The sequence below is a fragment of the Chiloscyllium plagiosum genome, unplaced genomic scaffold (genome assembly GCF_037043375.1).
Source record: "Chiloscyllium plagiosum isolate Xiang-an unplaced genomic scaffold, Cpla_swu_hap1 HiC_scaffold_10, whole genome shotgun sequence".
NCBI lineage: Eukaryota > Metazoa > Chordata > Chondrichthyes > Orectolobiformes > Hemiscylliidae > Chiloscyllium > Chiloscyllium plagiosum.
The window spans coordinates 62,006,523-62,025,062 of record NW_028270148.1 but is presented as its reverse complement, the minus strand read 5'-3'; the positions used below and the strand labels follow the sequence as shown (position 1 = coordinate 62,025,062).

The 18,540-nt window shown below is 43.6% G+C and overlaps 1 protein-coding gene across 2 annotated transcripts; it reads right to left on the bottom strand.

The window, feature by feature from the left end:
• Positions 1-892: 892 nt before the first annotated feature.
• prorsd1 (prolyl-tRNA synthetase domain containing 1) lies at positions 893-18,526 on the bottom strand. 2 transcript variants are annotated; one of them, XM_043695989.2, is made up of 3 exons: positions 18,405-18,526; positions 8,990-9,089; positions 893-1,564 (listed from the first exon to the last, which is right to left on the bottom strand). In XM_043695989.2, the coding sequence occupies exons 2-3, from the start codon at positions 9,071-9,073 to the stop codon at positions 1,136-1,138; spliced, it is 513 nt and encodes a 170-aa protein (XP_043551924.2). In that variant the 5' UTR covers positions 9,074-9,089; positions 18,405-18,526; the 3' UTR covers positions 893-1,135. The 2 variants fall into 2 exon arrangements, with proteins under 2 accessions (XP_043551924.2, XP_043551925.2); XM_043695990.2 differs by lacking the exon at positions 18,405-18,526 and adding an exon at positions 12,333-12,351.
• Between the last annotated feature and the right edge of the window lie 14 nt (positions 18,527-18,540).

Genomic DNA, 18,540 nt, shown 5'->3' with positions numbered 1-18,540 from the left:
TTATGAACAGAGCTCATGAATTCTATTATAACAGTTGAAAGTTATTGAATAGCCCATAAAATTTCATGCATAACTGAATAGACAGACAAGGTAGTTGAATTGCAACTGAGAGTCTATTATACTCCGAGTAAACAAAAAGACTTCAGAACTGCAAATATCTGGACTGAATACATAAAAGCAAATAGTAAAAGATGAAACATTTCCACTTGGTTATCATAATAGGTTACACTTGTATTCTTAAAATCCACTCTACTGTTATATCCATTAAATGCACATTTTTATAATTCATTTAAAAACTTCCTCAATTATATAATGTTGACCTCTTACTTGATTGCTTGGCATCTGACAGAAGTAACAAACTAGCAAGCGTGTTGCTTAAAGTTTACTTGCATTGTCCAATTACAGCACTGTTACAATTCAGCTTATTCAGCATTGGTACACCTAACATTACAGCATTCAATAATGGTCTGTAAAGGGGGCAAAACCATTTCACTTACCTTATAAACTCTTCTTGCTTCCAAAGCCTGCAGCTATTGTAATACCCAACGACTTGCTAATTTTCATGGACCTGGCCAGAGTTTAACAGCATTCTTTCAAATCAGAAATCCCCCAAGTTGGATAGTGTGGAAAATGGGAAACTGTCACAGTGAGATATAAGGAATGACTTGTCCGATTTTGGAGCAGGAGCATACTTTTAGGAAGGAGTAAAGATTTATTCTGCATCAAATTATGTTTAATCTGATTTCAGATTGCTTGATAAAAGATGACACATATTCAAATGGAAATTTATGTATGCCTCCAGCACTAATTTCACCTCCATCTCCAAGGAAATAAATGACAAAACATTGCACTATGAACATTTTAATAAAAAGCAAATAAACTCTCACATACACTGAATGATTCTCTCCTTTTATATAATTGATGGCAAAAGACAGAATACAGCAGGTAATCAATAACATTTGAGACAGTAGCATACTTTATTAATACAATGGATGAACCCCTGCTAAAAATTTAAAACCATGTAGAGGGAGTATTTACTGCAATGTAAGTAATCTCAATTTCAAAAATAATTACTGTTGAAATTGATTACATCCAGCCAGTTGCAAGTCATTTCATTTAAGTGTTTGTTTCTATTTTAATCAAACTTTACAATTGTAGGTTCATGTCCTGTTTCCTTCACAAAATGCAAGAAGTCTATAGGCTTAATACCCATAGTGGCTGAATTAATCATTGGATGAAAATAGATTCTTTCATGTCCTCCATCCACGAAGTTTGAATCTAGCACAAATTTTACATCACCTTGTTTATCATAAAACAAAGCAAGAGGTGTTGCGCAACCTTGACCAACTTTTAATTTTTCCAGCATTGTTCCTTCATCTGCAAAGCGCAGATTTCCACTTCCACAGCCCAGCTTCTTTGCTAGGTCATTCAAGTTGATTTGTCTGTTGTGTAAGACTGTCACTAACCATAAGCTTTTTTTCTTCTTGTCTTTCAGAAACAGATTCTTACTGTGGGCCCCTTTAAGGTGTTGTACATAAGGCATCATGGCTTCAACGGTGAACACCTACAGAAAAAACAAATTTTCTAAAATTTCATCATAAATTTTGTCTTTGTAGGATATAATAGTCAAATCTGCTTATATATTGCATATGAATCTTTTGTCTGCATTTACTTCCTGTCATCTAATTTCTGGTGTATTTTAAATTCATACTTATAATGGGAAATAATCTAGATAAACCTGTACTAATGTTATTCCAGTGCATGAGAGATCAAGGGAGTACACATGGACATAAACATTTATCAAGTAAATATTCCAATAAGACCAGAAATGGATCTGTTAAAATTGGGTCTATGAATTCTGATACAATTATTACCTGTCCCAAAACTATTTCACCTGAAGGTTGCATTTGTTCTTAAATCACCATGTGAAATGACAGGAAACACAACCATTAATATATCAGGACATGTGTGCAGTCCCTGAAAAATGATGTGTAATAATTTCCTGTGGAAAATTCCACTGCAAAAAAAGTCTACGTATTCATTCCCTAACATTTATCTCATCTCTTGCCTGTCATGATTCTCTGTACCACCACAATGTGGCGTTACAACATCTTTTAACCATAAATCAGAAATTCTGAAAGAAAATTATGACTATTTGTTTTCAGTGATTGAAACTTTGAATGCTTTTTAGGGATATTAGAATGTAGTAATTATGTTGCTGGACTAATAACTGTAGAAATGTGAAATCAAGTCCCACCATGACAGTTTAAGAATTTGAATTCAGTTTGAAACCAACCATAAACAAGAAGTTACTATCAATTAAACGACTACAATACTCTCAAATTTATGTAGAAACCCACTGGTTCAGTTAATCTGTCCATACTCTGAATGACCGACTCCTATCACACATATCAACATGGTTGATTGTTAACAGCCTTCTGAAGTAGCCTGGAAAGACAAGTAGTTGTATCAAATCATGACAAAGATATACATTATCACTTATCATGATTCAGTTAGACACTCAAGAGTCTGTTTTTGTGTTTTTAGGTGATATATATTCTGTGTGTCTGTGGTTCAAAATGGTCTACTATCCCCGTCTCAGGACAGCTAGGGCAGGGCAATAAATGCCACTCACATCCACATCCTGAGAATGCATTTTTTAATGCCATTATTTTCTTCATTTTATTGCCATCATTCATTATTTTACAGAAGGTTTCAACCTTCTGAGAGCCTCAACCTAGATTTGAATGCTGATAGTGCAGATAGGATTGCCAAACCTCCAGTTTTGGCCATAAATTGAAGGTCAATCTCCCGGACATAGCTGTTTGCAATCATAGGCATAAAAGTCACATGGGCATTAATTATTTTGTTATTGATGTTTCCTACAATTCATCATGTTCTATCCATATTTTTTCTTTACCAGATATAAAAATATTGAAAAAGGAATAAAATTCAGCTTGGCTGAGTCTTTTGCTTTTGAATTGATGGAAGAAAGCAGCATGATGTAAGGATTAATGTTTTTAACAACTAATGGCTGGAATGTGGGGCAGAGCATATGATGGAACCTTGAGGAATACATTTAATCTGTTGGCAACCCTAAATGCAATCTGAGCATATAGTATTTAACCAATTTGCAAAGATGCTTCAGTGCAAAATAACAAGTTAAATGAGCAATAATTTCGTTAGAATTTAGCACTTTCTCGTCCAATGTTTCTTAAAATTAAAGAAATTCCAGTGCCAAATTTCAAAAACCTTAGATGAAATTTATAGTTAGTCTTGCTTTTTTAAATACAAAGAAGCTATGAGAGAAAAATGGCAGGCTGATTGCACACCCATGCTAGTTTTTCTGCATTTTCAATGCTTAACAAAATGGGGGTTGGTCAGCTCAATTGGCTGGTTGACTGGTTTACAATGCAGAGCGACACCAACAGTGAGGTTTCAATTCCAACACTGGCTGAGGTCACCGTGAAGCTCCTGCCTTCTTGACCTATCATTCAGCTGAGGTATAGTTAAACCAGATGTCTCTGAGAGAGCAGCCCTATTGTCCTCTAGGGGCAATGATGACTTTATGCTTCAGAAAACATTAAATTTACAAAAATGTTCCATACATTTTCAAAAAGGGCTGAACTTTGAAGAGGCAGAAAGTCCCGAATCCCTGTGATACTGAAATAAAATGTCAACTTTCCATTGAATGACGTGTTTGAAAGACACAAACAAACAGTTCTAGATAGAGGATTCATACAGGACAAATGTTTTTAAAAGCCAAGTGTAGGCAGGTTACAGTACATGCAGGAAATTAAATCCTTGGACACTGACATCAAATAGAGATTCTGACATATCCAGTCCCCGCTTGGCTTACCACTTTGGCAGCAAAATAGTAGTGTGGCACTGGAAAAGCACAGCACATCAGGCAGCATCCGACGAGCAGGGAAGTGAATCAAAGTTTGTGCGAAGATTTGTAGCTCGGGTGCTCGTTGCTGTGGTTCTGTTCGCCGAGCTGGAAGTTTTTGTTGCAAACGTTTTGTCCCCTGGCTAGGCGACATCATCAGTGCTTGGGAGCCTCCTGCGAAACGCTTCTTTGATGTTTCCTCTGGTGTTTATAGTGGTCTGTCCCTGCCGCTTCCGGTTGTCAGTTTCAGCTGTCCGCGGTAGTGGTTGGTATATTGGGTCCAGGTCGATGTGTTTGTTGATGGATTTTGTGGATGAATGCCATGCCTCTAGGAATTCCCTGGCTGTTCTCTGTCTGGCTTGCCCTATGATAGTAGTGTTGTCCCAGTTGAATTCATGTTGCTTGTTGTCTGCGTGTGTGGCTACTAAGGATAGCTGGTCACCTATACAAGATATAGGAACACCTATACAAGGTATTCGCCAAAAACGGATACCCGCGCAACTTCATCAACAGATGCCTAAGAGAAAGACTACGGAACATGGACAGGTAGGAAAGAGGAACAGGGCGGTGCCAGGTTAGAGGGCTGGATCTGGCATGAGTTGGGAGGGGGAACAGATTTGGAAACCAGTGAAGTTGATGTTGATGCTGTGTGGTTGAAGGGTCCTAAGGTGGAAGGTGAGGTTTTCTTCCTCCAGTTGTCTGGTGACTTTGTTTCGGTGGTGGAGGCGGCCCAGGACTTGCATGTCCTTGGGGGTGTGGGAGGGAGAGTTGAATGGTCAGCCACAGGGTGATGGGATTGTTTGGTGTATGTGTCCCAGAGATGTTCTCTGAAACATTCCATGAGTTGGCATCCTGTCTCCCCAATGTAGAGGTCATCACATCGAGAGCAACGGACACAGCAGATGAGGTGGGTGGATGTGCAGGAAAATCTCTGCATGATGTGAAAAGATCCTTCGGGGCATTGGATGGAGGGGAGGGTGGAGGTGCGAGTGTGGGTTTTATACCTTCTGCAGCAAGGTGTGAAGGTGCTGGGTATGGAGGGTGGGTTGTGGACCTAACAAGGGCGTCACAGAACGGTCTCTGTAGAAAGCAGATAAGGGGTGGGGAGGGAAATATATCTTTGGTGATGTGGTCTGATTGTGGATGGCAGATATGGCAGAGGATAATGCGCTGTTTCCAGAGATTAATTGGGTGGAAGGTGAGGACCGGGGAGTTCTATCTTTGTGAGAAGATTTGTAGCTCGGGTGCTCGTTGTTGTGGTTCTGTTCGCCGAGCTGGTAATTTGTGTTGCAGACGTTTCATCCCCTGTCTAGGTGACATCCTCAGTGCTTGGGAGCCTCCTGTGAAGCGCTTCTGCGATGTTTCCTCCGGTATTTATAGTGGTTTGTCTCTGCCGCTTCCGGTTGTCAGTTCCAGCTGTCCGCTGCAGTGGCTGGTATATTGGGTCAAGGTCGATGTGTTTGTTGATAGAATTCTAGAGGTATGGCACTCATCCACAGATAAGTAGTTGTTTCTCCCTGAGAGCAGCAACTTTGTGTAAGTTCTAATGTGTCTAGGGTTCTAAGGAGAATAATTTCATTCAAGTGCCAAAAGGCTTTCCTGTAACATAGGAGCCGCATATTACACATTATTTGGAGCTCAGAGGAGGTACACCATGCTTCAACAAAGCACTTTCAGCAGTGTAGAAATTGTGACAATCACATGCAACAGATTGGACACAAGGTTGTATGTTAGAGAAGGCAATATCCTCAGTGCATGTTCTGTTGGCTAAGGGTCATCTTCCACAGTATTACTGAAAGCAATACCTTCAAGGCTCATGCATGTGGTTGCTGATACCTCTGCAATCTCTTTGAATGCATTCATCTACATCTGTGGTTGTATGGTAACTATCACACCCAATTTCAGGTTCAGGTCTGGTGACATCTTTAAGATCTAACATACTACAACAGCCAGTTCCACAAAACCTTGTTTGCTAAGACTTCCATCTTTATTCACTTTGATACAGATAGGGCCAGTTAAATCTGGAGGGTGTTGACTTTGTTTCCTTCACAGGATTTCCTTGCAGGTCCAGGGGTCATAAGTTGCACACATTAGCAAAGGAAAGGTGCCATCAGTCCAGTCAAGTGTCCTAATTGGACAGGTTTTCACTCAATGTGCAACTGGTCTGTGACCACTGCAGGAAGATTACACAGCAGGTTATTGATTACATAGTTCAATGAAACAGCAACAAGTCATCCTAATTAGTTTTTGTCATTTATACAAATGATTTGGATGTGAATATAGGAGGAATGGTTACTAAGTTTGCAGATGACACCAAAGTTAGTGGTGCAGTTGACAGTAAAGGAGGTTATCTCAGAGTACACAGAACCTTGATGAGATGGGCCAATAGGCCGAGGAGTGGCAGATGGAGTTTCATTTAGAAAATGTGAGATGCTGCATTTTGAAAAGGCAAATCAGAGACCTTGGGGTGCAAATTCATAGTTCCTTGATGGTGGAATCACAGACAGAGAAAGAGTAGTGAAGGCGGCATTTGGTATGCTTGCCTTTATTGGTCAGTGCATAGAGTACTGGAGTTAGAATGTCATGTTGCGGCTGTATAGGACATTGGTTAGGCCACTTTCGGAATATTGTGTTCAATTCTAGTCTCCCTGCTATAGGAAAGATATTGTTAAACTTAAAAGGGTTCAAAAGAGATATAAAGATGTTGCCAGGGTCGGAGGGTTTGAGCAATAGGAAGAGGCTGAATAGGCTGGGGTACTTTCCCTGGGCCGTCAGAGGCTGAGGGTTTATAAATTTATGAGGGGCATGGATAAGGTGAATAGCCGAGGTAGGAGAGTCCAAAACTAGAGGGCGTATGTTTAAGGTGAGAGGGGAAATGATATAAGGTCCTAAGGGACAAACTTCTAATGCAGAGGTCGATGTGCATTTGGAGTAAGCTGCCAAAGAAAGTGGTGTTGGCAGGTATAATTACAACATTTAAAAGGCATCTGGATGGGTACATGAATATGAAGTGTTAGAGGGATATGGGCCAAATGTTCTTAAATGGGACTAGATTAATTTAGGATATCTGGTCGGCATGGACAAGTTGGACCAAAGGGTTTATTTCCGTATTGTACAATTCTATGACTCAATGAGATTCAAAGGTGGTCCTGCTTTTCCATGAGATTTCAATAGACACGCTTCAGACTTGTCTTTTCCACTCAATATCTTTGAATTTCAAAGAATTCAAAGATTATTTTCAGGGAAATTTTAAGGGCGGAAAAGCAGATATGGCAATGAAGTTAAGAGGTCACCTTTTTTTGCCACTGACCAACAGGCAGAGTGAGTGATAGAAGTCTAGGTAAGTGACTGGAGAGCAAGTGGGAAAGGAATATTCAAGATATGAGTTGAAGTGGTAGAGGCAGCAGTGGAAATGGCACTTAAAACTATGTGAAGGCAAAGGGGTAGACTGCATGTAAATAGTAGTATGAGTGATGGGGAGAGAAGAATTATTTGGGGATGCAAGCCATGTTTCCCTCAGGATTTTGAAAGGTTAATACAGCCTGCAATACAGCCTCAGTGGTAAGTTCTCCTGTCACACTAAGTACCCAAACAGAAAGATAAAGACAAGAGACATGGTGAAGAGGGCAATAAGAGTTTAAGAAAGGAGAAATTGAAAAAGAAAAACAGAAATAGAAAAAGGAGACATGGAGAACTAACACAAAGGCAACAGAAACAGTAAGGAGATTAATTGTGAAATAGCACAGGAGGTGAACCAGTTTCATTTAATCACTTTTATCAAGAACTACACTGCTCCAATCTTTGCTTCCTATCAACCAAACTTACCCCTCACATGAATCCTTAAGGAAAGATGTGACAACTGACTTGGGAAGAAATTAATCAGAACAGCATTCACTTTTCCCAATTAGGGCAAAAACACATCAAGCCCATTATTACATATATTAAATAAAATCTGAAAGAACAGCGAATGCTTTAATTCAGAATCAAAACAGACATTGATCAAGGAGCATAGCAGGATCTGTTCTGAGGAAGGGGCACTGGATCCAAAATATTACCTGAAGACAGTCAGGATATCATCTAACTTTCTGAAGCAAATATTTTTTGTTCAGATTTATTTTTGCTCACAGTGAATAACTCCAACTTGATCAATGGATCCCAGATACAACAGGTGGGGGATAAGGGAGACTTCCTTAGCTACGGTTATATTGTGCATCAGCCATTGGAAAAGCCTCTTAATAAGAAGTGTCTTGTGTGTGGTTTTACATCATATTTTCATATCTTAAAAAGCAACAAGAGATCGTAATATCATTCACCTGTAAGATACAACCATGACCTATTTGGAAATTTTACTTTGCTGATTGACTATATATGCTTTTCAGGGAACATCGCTTACCCTTATGCATTCTTGGTCTGCAGGCATTCAGGGAAGTGTATTAAAGGAAACTCACCTAATTGACCATTTAACAAGTTAATGAGTACAGTACAATCACAACCTGTTAAGCCCAAACAAACTTACTTCCATGGATAACATAACATTTTGTAATCCACTGAAGTACGTGAACAGCACTGAAAAAGGCCATGTCGCTCAACATGTCCGCATCCATGTTTATGCTCACCAGAAACTTGCTATTCTCCTTCACCTTACCCCATCAACAGGACGTTCTTTTCCCCAGTTTCTCCTTAAACGTTATCTATGCTATTCAGCTTAACTACTCCTCAGCAAGCTCCACGTTCTCTACGCAAAAAAGATACCACTTGAATTAAATAACTCACTCTGTTACCAGCATCATATTTGTAAATGTCATGGCATTTATTCGCGGAGAAACATTAAAATAGATCCGAACGTGCACTCTGTTTCCCTTTTAATTTCGGTTCAGCAGTCCCCTGGGCTGCTGACCCGGAAGAAGGGCTCAGCCTGCACCACCAGCGCCCAGACGGTGGCTCAGCCCGTGCAAGATATAACCATGACCTATTTGGAAATTTTACTTTACTGATCGATTATATCTGCCTTTCATGAAACATCGTTTGCCCTTATGCATGCTTTGGCTGCAGGCATTTAGGGAAGTATATTAAAAGAAACTCATCCAATTGAACACTTACCTCGGGATGTTCCTCACACACAGTCTCGATGTTCAGCCCTTTCAAATAATCTTCTACTTCTTTGCGCAACTCGGCTGCAGCCATTTCCCGCTGCTTAGTGCTGCAAGTAGAATCAAAGAATGTGAACCCAAGAGCCACGTCTCAGCTGTACTGCTCAATCACATCCTGCAGGATCGCTCTTCTAGAGTCATACAGCACGGAAACACACCCTTCGGTCCAAATAGTCCGAAACACCATTAGCCATGCGGCTGATGCAGCTACCACCCCACACTGATTGATGATGTCACTTCCGCCTCCACCATGGCCACTCCCACAGCCACTTCTGGCCCTCACATCATCGCCGATGCCACACGCTCAGTGACTTCCGCCACCCCTACTGCCGTGTCTGCCACCACTTCCGCCCCCACCAGCGCCACTCACCTGCATTCTGCTGACACGCCCCCCACAGACCCCACTGTCACTATCCCCACCCCCCAGAACCCCGAGGGGAACACTACCCCTGCTCATGACTCTACCCCCATTCCCCCCACCATCACACCCACTCCAGGTACTGGCTCCGACCCCACTCCCAGCTCTACACCCACACCAGCTCCCAGCTCCCAGCCCTGCCGAGTTTTCACCATCCCCCCAGACCTCCCCCTCACTGAGGACGAACGATCAGTCCGCAGCAAAGGACTCACCTTCGTCCCCGTCCGTCCACGCATTAATGAATTTAATACACGCCGTGACATCGAACAATTCTTCCGTCGCCTCCGCCTCCGAGCTTACTTTCACAATCAGGACTCCCGCCCACCTTCTGAGGACCCCTTCGCCCACCTCCAACACACTGCATCCACCTGGACACCCCGCGCTGGCCTATTACCTGCCCTCGACCTCTTCATTTCCAACTGCCGCCGGGACATTAACCGCCTCAACCTGTCGACCCCCCTCCCCCACTCCAACCTCTCACCCTCACAACGCGCAGCCCTCCAATCCCTCTGCTCCAATCCTGACCTCACCATCAAGCCAGCGGACAAAGGGGGCGCAGTGGTAGTCTGGCGCACTGACCTCTACATCGCTGAAGCCAAACGCCAACTCGAGGACACCTCTTCCTACCGCCCCCTTGACCATGACCCCACCCCCCATCACCAAACCATCATCTCCCAGACCATACAGAACCTCATCACCTCAGGAGATCTCCCACCCACAGCTTCCAACCTCATAGTCCGGGAACCCCGCACTGCCCGGTTCTACCTCCTTCCCAAGATCCACAAGCCTGACCACCCTGGCCGACCCATTGTCTCAGCATGCTCCTGCCCCACTGAACTCATCTCTACCTACCTCGACACTGTCCTATCCCCCCTAGTCCAGGAACTCCCCACATACGTTCGAGACACCACCCACGCCCTCCACCTCCTCCAAGACTTCCGTTTCCCCGGCCCCCAACACCTCATCTTCACCATGGATATCCAATCCCTCTACACCTCCATCCGCCATGACCAGGGCCTCCAAGCCCTCCGTTTTTTCCTCTCCAGACGTTCCCAACAGTACCCCTCCACCGACACTCTCATTCGTTTGGCCGAACTCGTCCTCACCCTTAACAATTTCTCCTTTGAATCCTCCCACTTCCTCCAGACCAAAGGGGTAGCCATGGGCACACGTATGGGCCCCAGCTATGCCTGTCTCTTTGTTGGCTACGTAGAGCAGTTGATCTTCCGTAATTACACCGGCACCACTCCCCACCTCTTCCTCCGCTACATTGATGACTGCATTGGTGCCACCTCGTGCTCCCGCGAGGAGGTTGAGCAATTCATCAACTTCACCAACACATTCCACCCTGACCTTAAATTTACCTGGACCATCTCTGACACCTCCCTCCCCTTCCTGGACCTCTCCATCTCCATCAGTGACGACCGACTTGACACTGACATCTTCTACAAACCCACCGACTCCCACAGCTACCTGGATTACACCTCTTCCCACCCTACCTCTTGCAAAAATGCCATCCCGTATTCCCAATTCCTCCGCCTCCGCCGTATCTGCTCCCAGGAGGAGCGGTTCCACCATAGAACACACCAGATGGCCTCCTTCTTTAGAGACCGCAATTTCCCTTCCCACGTGGTTAAAGATGCCCTCCAACCCATCTCATCCACATCCCGCACCTCCGCCCTCAGACCCAACCCCTCCAACCGCAACAAGGACAGAACGCCCCTGGTGCTCACCTTCCACCCTACCAACCTTCGCATAAACCAAATCATCCGCCGACATTTCCGCCACCTCCAAACAGACCCCACCACCAGGGATATATTTCCCTCCCCACCCCTCTCCGCCTTCCGCAAAGACCGTTCCCTCCGTGACTACCTGGTCAGGTCCACGCCCCCCTACGACCCACCCTCCCATCCTGGCACTTTCCCCTGCCACCGCAGGAACTGTAAAACCTGCGCCCACACCTCCTCCCTCACCTCCATCCAAGGCCCCAAAGGAGCTTTCCACATCCATCAAAGTTTTACCTGCACATCCACTAATATCATCTATTGTATCCGTTGCTCCCGATGCGGTCTCCTCTACATTGGGGAGACTGGACGCCTCCTAGCAGAGCGCTTTAGGGAACATCTCCGAGACACCCGCACCAATCAACCACATCGCCCAGTGGCTCAACATTTCAACTCCCCCTCCCACTCTGCCGAGGATATGGAGGTGCTGGGCCTCCTCCACCGCCGCTCCCTCACCACCAGACGCCTAGAGGAAGAACGCCTCATCTTCCGCCTCGGAACACTTCAACCCCAGGGCATCAATGTGGATTTTAACAGTTTCCTCATTTCCCCTTCCCCCACCTCATCCTAGCTTCTAACCTCCAGAAACTCGATCCCCTGACCTGTCCGGACTTGTCCGACCTGCCCAGCTCCTTTTCCACCTATCCACTCCACCCTCTCCTCCCTGACCTATCACCTTCATCTCCTTCCCCACTGACCTCTTGTACTCCATGCCACTCTCTCCCACCCCCACCCTCCTCTAGCTTATCTCTCCACGCTTCAGGCTCTCTGCCTTTATTCCTGATGAAGGGCTTTTGCCCGAAACGTCGATTTTGCCTGTCCTCGGATGCTGCCTGAATTGCTGTGCTCTTCCAGCACCACTGATCCAAATAGTCCATGCCGACCATAATCCCAAACTAAAGTAGCCCCGTCTTCCTTCGCTTGTCCCATGCCCTACTATATTTTTTCTCATTCATGAACTTATCAAAATGTCTTAAACGTTATAACTGTACCCGCACCCACCATTCCTCTGGAAGTTTATTACACATACAAACCACTGTCTGTATAAAATAATTCCTCAATTTTTTAAAAAAAATCTTTTTTCCTCTCACCTGAAAAGTATGGCTCCAAGTCTTGAGATCCCCCACCTGAGCGAAAAGACAACTGCCACTCACATTGTCGATGCTCCTCATGACTGTATAAACCTCTGTAAAGTCACCCCCTCAACCTCCTATGCTCCAGTAAAAGAAGTCCCAGTGACTCAAACCCTTCACTCCTGGTAACATCCTGGGAAATCTCTTCTGAACCCTCTTCACCTTAATAATATCCTTCTTATAACAGGGCAACCAGAGCTGGACACAGTACCCCAGAAAAGGCCTGATCTCTGTCATGTATAACCTTAATATAACACTCCAACTCAGTGCTCTGATCAATGAAGGCAAGCCTGCTAAACATCTTCTCAACCACCCTGTATGTGATGAAAACTTCAAAGAATTATCTGAATCCCCAGGTCTCTCTGTTTGACAACATCACCCAAGGCCCTACTTTTCACTGTATAAGTCCTGCCCTTGTTTAATTTACCAAAATGCAATAACTGGCATTGATCCAAATTAAATTTCATCTGCCACTCTTTAGACCATTGCCTCAATGGATCAAACTTTCTTTTTAATCTTAGATTACCACCTTCACTGTCCACTGTACCACCAATCTTGGTGTCATCTGCAAACTTCCTAACCATGCTGTTTATATAAGTGATTCAGATGAGAATATACATGACAAACAAAAGTGGACCTAGCATTGATCCCTGTTGTACATCAGTGGTGACAGGCCTCCAGACTGAAAAGTAGCCCTCTTCGTTACTTGAAAACATCACTTAGGCCTTGAATGTAACAGTTTCACAATTCATTTCAATGCGGTCATCACAATGACTAGTATTAATAAGACAGAAAAGAAACACAGTTGCCAATCAACATTTGTGGAGAACAGAAAAGTTAACATTTCAGGACTGAACCCAGTCCTCGAGTGTGGTAGGTTTTATTCTTCAAGCAAAGCAAAATATTGTGGATGCTGGAGATCTCAAATAGAAACAGAAAAACCTGAAGAAAATCGGGTCTGGCAGCATCGTCCGTACCAGAGAGTCATGTAGGACTGAAAACATTTTCTCTCTTTTTGTCTTTCCACAGATGCTGCCAAGTGTAATTAGAGCTACTTCAAATCAGACGCAAGCTAGCACCATCATTGGGGCAAGTATTTATTTTATGCAAAATGTTCTCCCAATGACTAATTACCATTTCTTCCCAATACTAAAACTAGTATTTTGCCCCAAAACTCCTGTAACCCAGAAACTGCCTTAAATTGGAACCCAAAAATCACAGAATTCAGTGCAACAGGGCTTCTAACAGCATCAGCTATTAATTTATTGGCCCTTTACTCTTAAGCTCAAAATATTTGCTTGCAAGGTTGCTAGACGTGCAAGCTGTTTAATGGTGCAGTAAGTGATGGGCAAGTACAACAGACGAACAAGGAACCATTCAACCCCTTGAGCCAGTTCTGCGATTTAATAATTCATGGCTGCTCTGATTGTAACCTCAAATCCACATTCCCGCCTACCCCTGATAATACGTCAACCCCCATTACCAAGAATCAATCCAATTCAGACTTAAAAATATTCAAATACTCTGCTTCTCTTAAGCAAGAGTTCAAATTTCTTACAACGCATGTGGGCGGCACGGTGGCAAGTGGGCAGCACGGTGGCACAGTGGTTAGCACTGCTGCCTCACAGCGCCAGAGACCCGGGTTCAATTTCCGCCTCAGGCGACTGACTGTGTGGAGTTTGCACGTTCTCCCCGTGTCTGCGTGGGTTTCCTCCGGGTGCTCCGGTTTCCTCACACAGTCCAAAGATGTGCAGGGTCAGGAGAATTGGCCATACTAAATTGCCCGTAGTGTTAGGTAAGGGGTAAATGTAGGGGTATGGGTGGGTTTCGCTTCGGCGGGTCGGTGTGGACTTGTTGGGCCGAAGGGCCTGTTTCCACACTGTAATGTAATCTAATCTAATCTAATACTAGGTAACATCTTCAGCAAGCCTCGGATGAAGCACTGCTGGTGTAGCCCACTTTCTATTTATATGTTTGAGTTTCCTCGGGTTGGTGATGTCATTTTTAGTGGTGACGTCATTTCCTGTTCTTCTTCTCAAGGGATGGTAAATGGGATCCAAGTCAATGTGTTTGTTGATAGAGTTTCAGTTCAAATGCCATGCTTCTAGGAATTCTCGTGCGTGTCTCTGTTTGGTTTGTCCTAGGATGGGCGTGTTGTCCCAGTTGAAGTGGTGTCCTTCCTCATCCGTATGTAAGAATACTAGTGAAAGTGGGTCATGTCTTTTTGTGGCTAGTTGATGTTCATCTATCCTGGTGGCTAGTTTTCTGCCTGTTTGTCCAAAGTAGTGTTTGTTTCAGATCTTGCAAGGTATTTTGTAAATGACATTAGTTTTGCTTGTTGTCTGGAAAGGGTCTTTCAAGTTCATTAACTGCTGCTTTAGTTTGTTGGTGGGTTTGTGGGCTACCATGATGCCAAGGGGTCTGAGTAGTCTGGCAGTCATTTCCGAGATGTCATTGATGTAGGGGAGAGTGGCTTCAGTTTCTGGATGTGTTTTGTCTACTTGTTTGGGTTTGTTGCTGAGAAAATCAGTGGACTGTGTTCATATGGTACCCATTATTTTTGAATACACTGTATAGGTATTCACTTGGATCCTATTTATCATCCCCTGAGGAAAAAGAACAGGAAATGACATCACCATAGGGAATGACATCACCGACCCAAGGAAACCCAAACACAAATAGAAAGCGGGCTACACCACCAGTGCTTCATTCAGAGGCTCTCTGAAGATGTTACCCAGTATGGTGATGAAACATCTGAAAATAAACCTTCCAGGTCAACGAGCAAACCGACATTCAGAACCTCAACCTCAATCTGAGAACTCGCTGACAATTTTATGTACTTGCCATTTGTTAGCAGCTGTCAAAGTAACTCTCTTTGATTTGGGACCATAAAATTCCAGAATACAGGACAACTGCTGTGAGTAGGGATTGTGGTTTGCCCCCTATCAAAGAACTGTTAGAATTGAATTACAGCTCCACATTTCTGAAGGAACCCTGATCAGAATTTCCTGTCAGAAATGCAGAGTTCTCGCCTTTCGTAAAAGAAGAGATGGAGTGGCAATTTGCATGAGGCTGCCATTCCTTAGAAAATCTGGTCATATACTTATAATTGTTCACAGTTAATTTGCAATGTCAAAGACATTGACAGTTATTAGGTAGCTCAGTGGTTAGCACTGCTGCCTCACAGCGCCTCGGGTGACTGTCAATGTGGAATTTGCACATTCTCCCCATGTCTGCGTGGGTTTCCTCCCACAATCCAAAGATGTGCAGGTTACGTGAATAGGCGATGCTAAATTGCCCATAGTGATAGGTGCATTAGTCAGGGGTAAATATAGGGTAGGGGAATGGGTCTGCGTGGGTTACACTTCAGAGGGTCGGTGTGAACTTGTTGGGCCGAAGAGCCTGTTTCCATATTGTAGGGAATCCAATCTAATATTAAAAAAAAATCAATGATTACATTATAAAGGGGTTTATGCATGACTAATTACTGTGTTTTAGATTAGTGGTGCCAGAAGAGTACAGCAGTTCAGGCAGCATCCGAGGAGCAGTAAAATCGACGTTTCGGGCAAAAGCCCTTCATCAGGAATAAAGGCAGAGAGCCTGAAGGGTGGAGAGATAAGCTAGAGGAGGGTGGGGGTGGGGGTGGGGAGCAAGTAGCATAGAGTACAATAGGTGAGTGGGGGAGGAGATGAAGGTTATAGGTCAGGGAGGAGGGTGGAGTGGATAGGTGGAAAAGAAAATAGGCAGGTAGGACAAGTCATGGGGACAGTGCTGAGCTGAAAGTTTAGAACTAGGCCTTAAAGGACCCTTCCACATCCATCAAAGTTTTACCTGCACATTCACCAATATCATTTATTGTATCCGTTGCTTCCGATGCGGTCTCCTCTACATTGGGGAGACTGGACGCCTCCTAGCAGAGCGCTTTAGGGAACATCTCCGGGCCACCCGCACCAATCAACCACACTGCCCTGTGGCCCAACATTTCAACTCCCCCTCCCACTCTGCCGAGGACATGGAGGTCCTGGGCCTCCTTCACCACCAGACGCTTAGAGGAAGAACGCCTCATCTTCCGCCTCAGAACACTTCAATCCCAGGGCATCAATATGGACTTCAACAGTTTCCTCATTTCCCCTTCCCCCATCTCACCCTAGTTCCAAACTTCTTGTGGTTGGAATGCCAGGCCTCTAGGAATTCTCTGGCATGTCTTTGCTTAGCCTGTCCCAGGATAGATGTGTTGTCCCAGTCGAAATGGTGGTTTTTTTCATCCGTGTGTAGGGCTACGAGAACAAACCACGACAAGCAGACCAAACACAGCCAGAAACCCTAACCACCTTACCATACATTAAAGAAGTTTCAGAAATGACAGCCAGACTACTAAGACCCCTCGGAATCCTACTAGCACAAACCCACCAACACTCAAACAAAAACTAACAAACTCAAAAGACCCAGTACAACCCATGGAAAAAACCAACATCATCTGCAAAATTCCATGCAAGGACTGCCACAAACACTACGTAGGACAAACAGGAACAAAGTTAACCACCAGGATACACGAACACCAGCTAACCACAAAAATACACGACCCTCTCTCCCTCGTAGCCCTAAACACGGATGAAAAAAAACACCATTTTGACTGGGACAACACATCTATCCTGGGACAGGCTAAGCAAAGACATGCCAGAGAATTCCCAGAGGCCTGGCACTCCAACCACAATGTCATAAACAAACACATAGATCTTGATACCATCTATTAACCCCTCAGAAAACGAACAGGAAATGACATCACCACAAACCCCAGGAACCCCATCCAGGACAAACATATAAATAGAAAGCAGGAGATAACAGCTTCCCTTCACTTGGAGGTTGCCACTGATGATGTTACCTAGCCAGGTAATGAAACGTCTGGATATCAAACCTACAGTTCAGTGAGCAAACCTACACCCTAAACCTCAACCTGAGCTACAAACCTTGCAATAGCAAATCTTCACGGTCATAGTTATTTTTCTAAAATATATTACTGGACTATTTAACTGCAAAAAGGAATCACAGCCAATCCTGATCACATAATACTTAGTTATATGTCACCTTTCATGTTCACAACACATACCAAGCACTTTAAAAGACAATTAAGTATTTTTGAAATGTAGGTAACTTGAATGTAACAAATATAGCTGTCAAATTATACACAAGTGTCCTACAAAAAAGTCATGTGATAATTAAAGGTAATCCATTTTTAGTGATAAATTTTGGTCAGTACGGCAGGGAGAAACCCTCTGCCATCTTCAAAATTATTCTTTTATAATAATGAGAGAGCAGACAAAACAAGGTCTCATCCAAAAGACAACACCTGCAATAATCCAGCACTTATATATGTCAACCTTGACATTCAAACTCAAATGGGACTCGGATCCCCAATTTCTTTGTAGAGTGGGCTACCAACTGAACCACAACAGACAATCCTACAAAAGCACTTTTACCACAGGTTGCTCGATTGGTAGTGGACCTAATTCACTTCCCAAATTAATAGAAGTGAAATCTAATTCACTTCCCAAATTAATAGAAGTGAAATCTTATAGTAGTATCTTTCATATATCCCCAAAAAAACTGATTAAATTCGTAGTCGATAAAGTGTGGCGGTGGAAAAAGCACAGCAAGTCAGGCAGCATCCAAGGAGCCTTCATCAGCATTTGCAGTCCGCACTATCTCCTGATTAAATTCGTATCCAGTTTGAAATAAAATTAGAATAGTTTTCAACTGAGAAGCTCAACAAAATTAATTTTTAAATTATATTTTTCCGATTTGTTTAAATGCAAATAGAATCACAGAACAGTTAGGAAGGCCATTTGACCTAACACCTGTTCTGACCCTATGAAGAAGCAAGTAACGCAGTGTTACTCTTTGCCTTTTCCAGGTTGCTTTACATTTTGTCTCCTCTTCAGTGCAATTTCCTTTCGAAAGGCTCGCCTATCTCCACGACACCTTTGGGCAATGCAGTCCACATCCTAAACAATTTATACGTGAAAATATTACCTCTTACCACCTGGCCTTCGTGTAATCGGAACTGTTTGTAATTTAAGAATTTATTTTTTTTATAAATGCTTGTTCCAGCTAACATGCACTTGTAACATTAGTTCTCTAGGGACGAGGATTACACATGATTGACCTA

Bases quoted from the DNA above. Each gene is read 5' to 3' on its own strand.
- prorsd1 (XM_043695989.2), bottom strand. From the start codon at position 9,073: ATGGCTGCAGCCGAGTTGCGCAAAGAAGTAGAAGATTATTTGAAAGGG. The intron at 1,565-8,989 runs GTAAGTGTTCAA...TTTTTTCTGTAG, and splicing joins TGTGTGAGGAACATCCCGAG to GTGTTCACCGTTGAAGCCAT.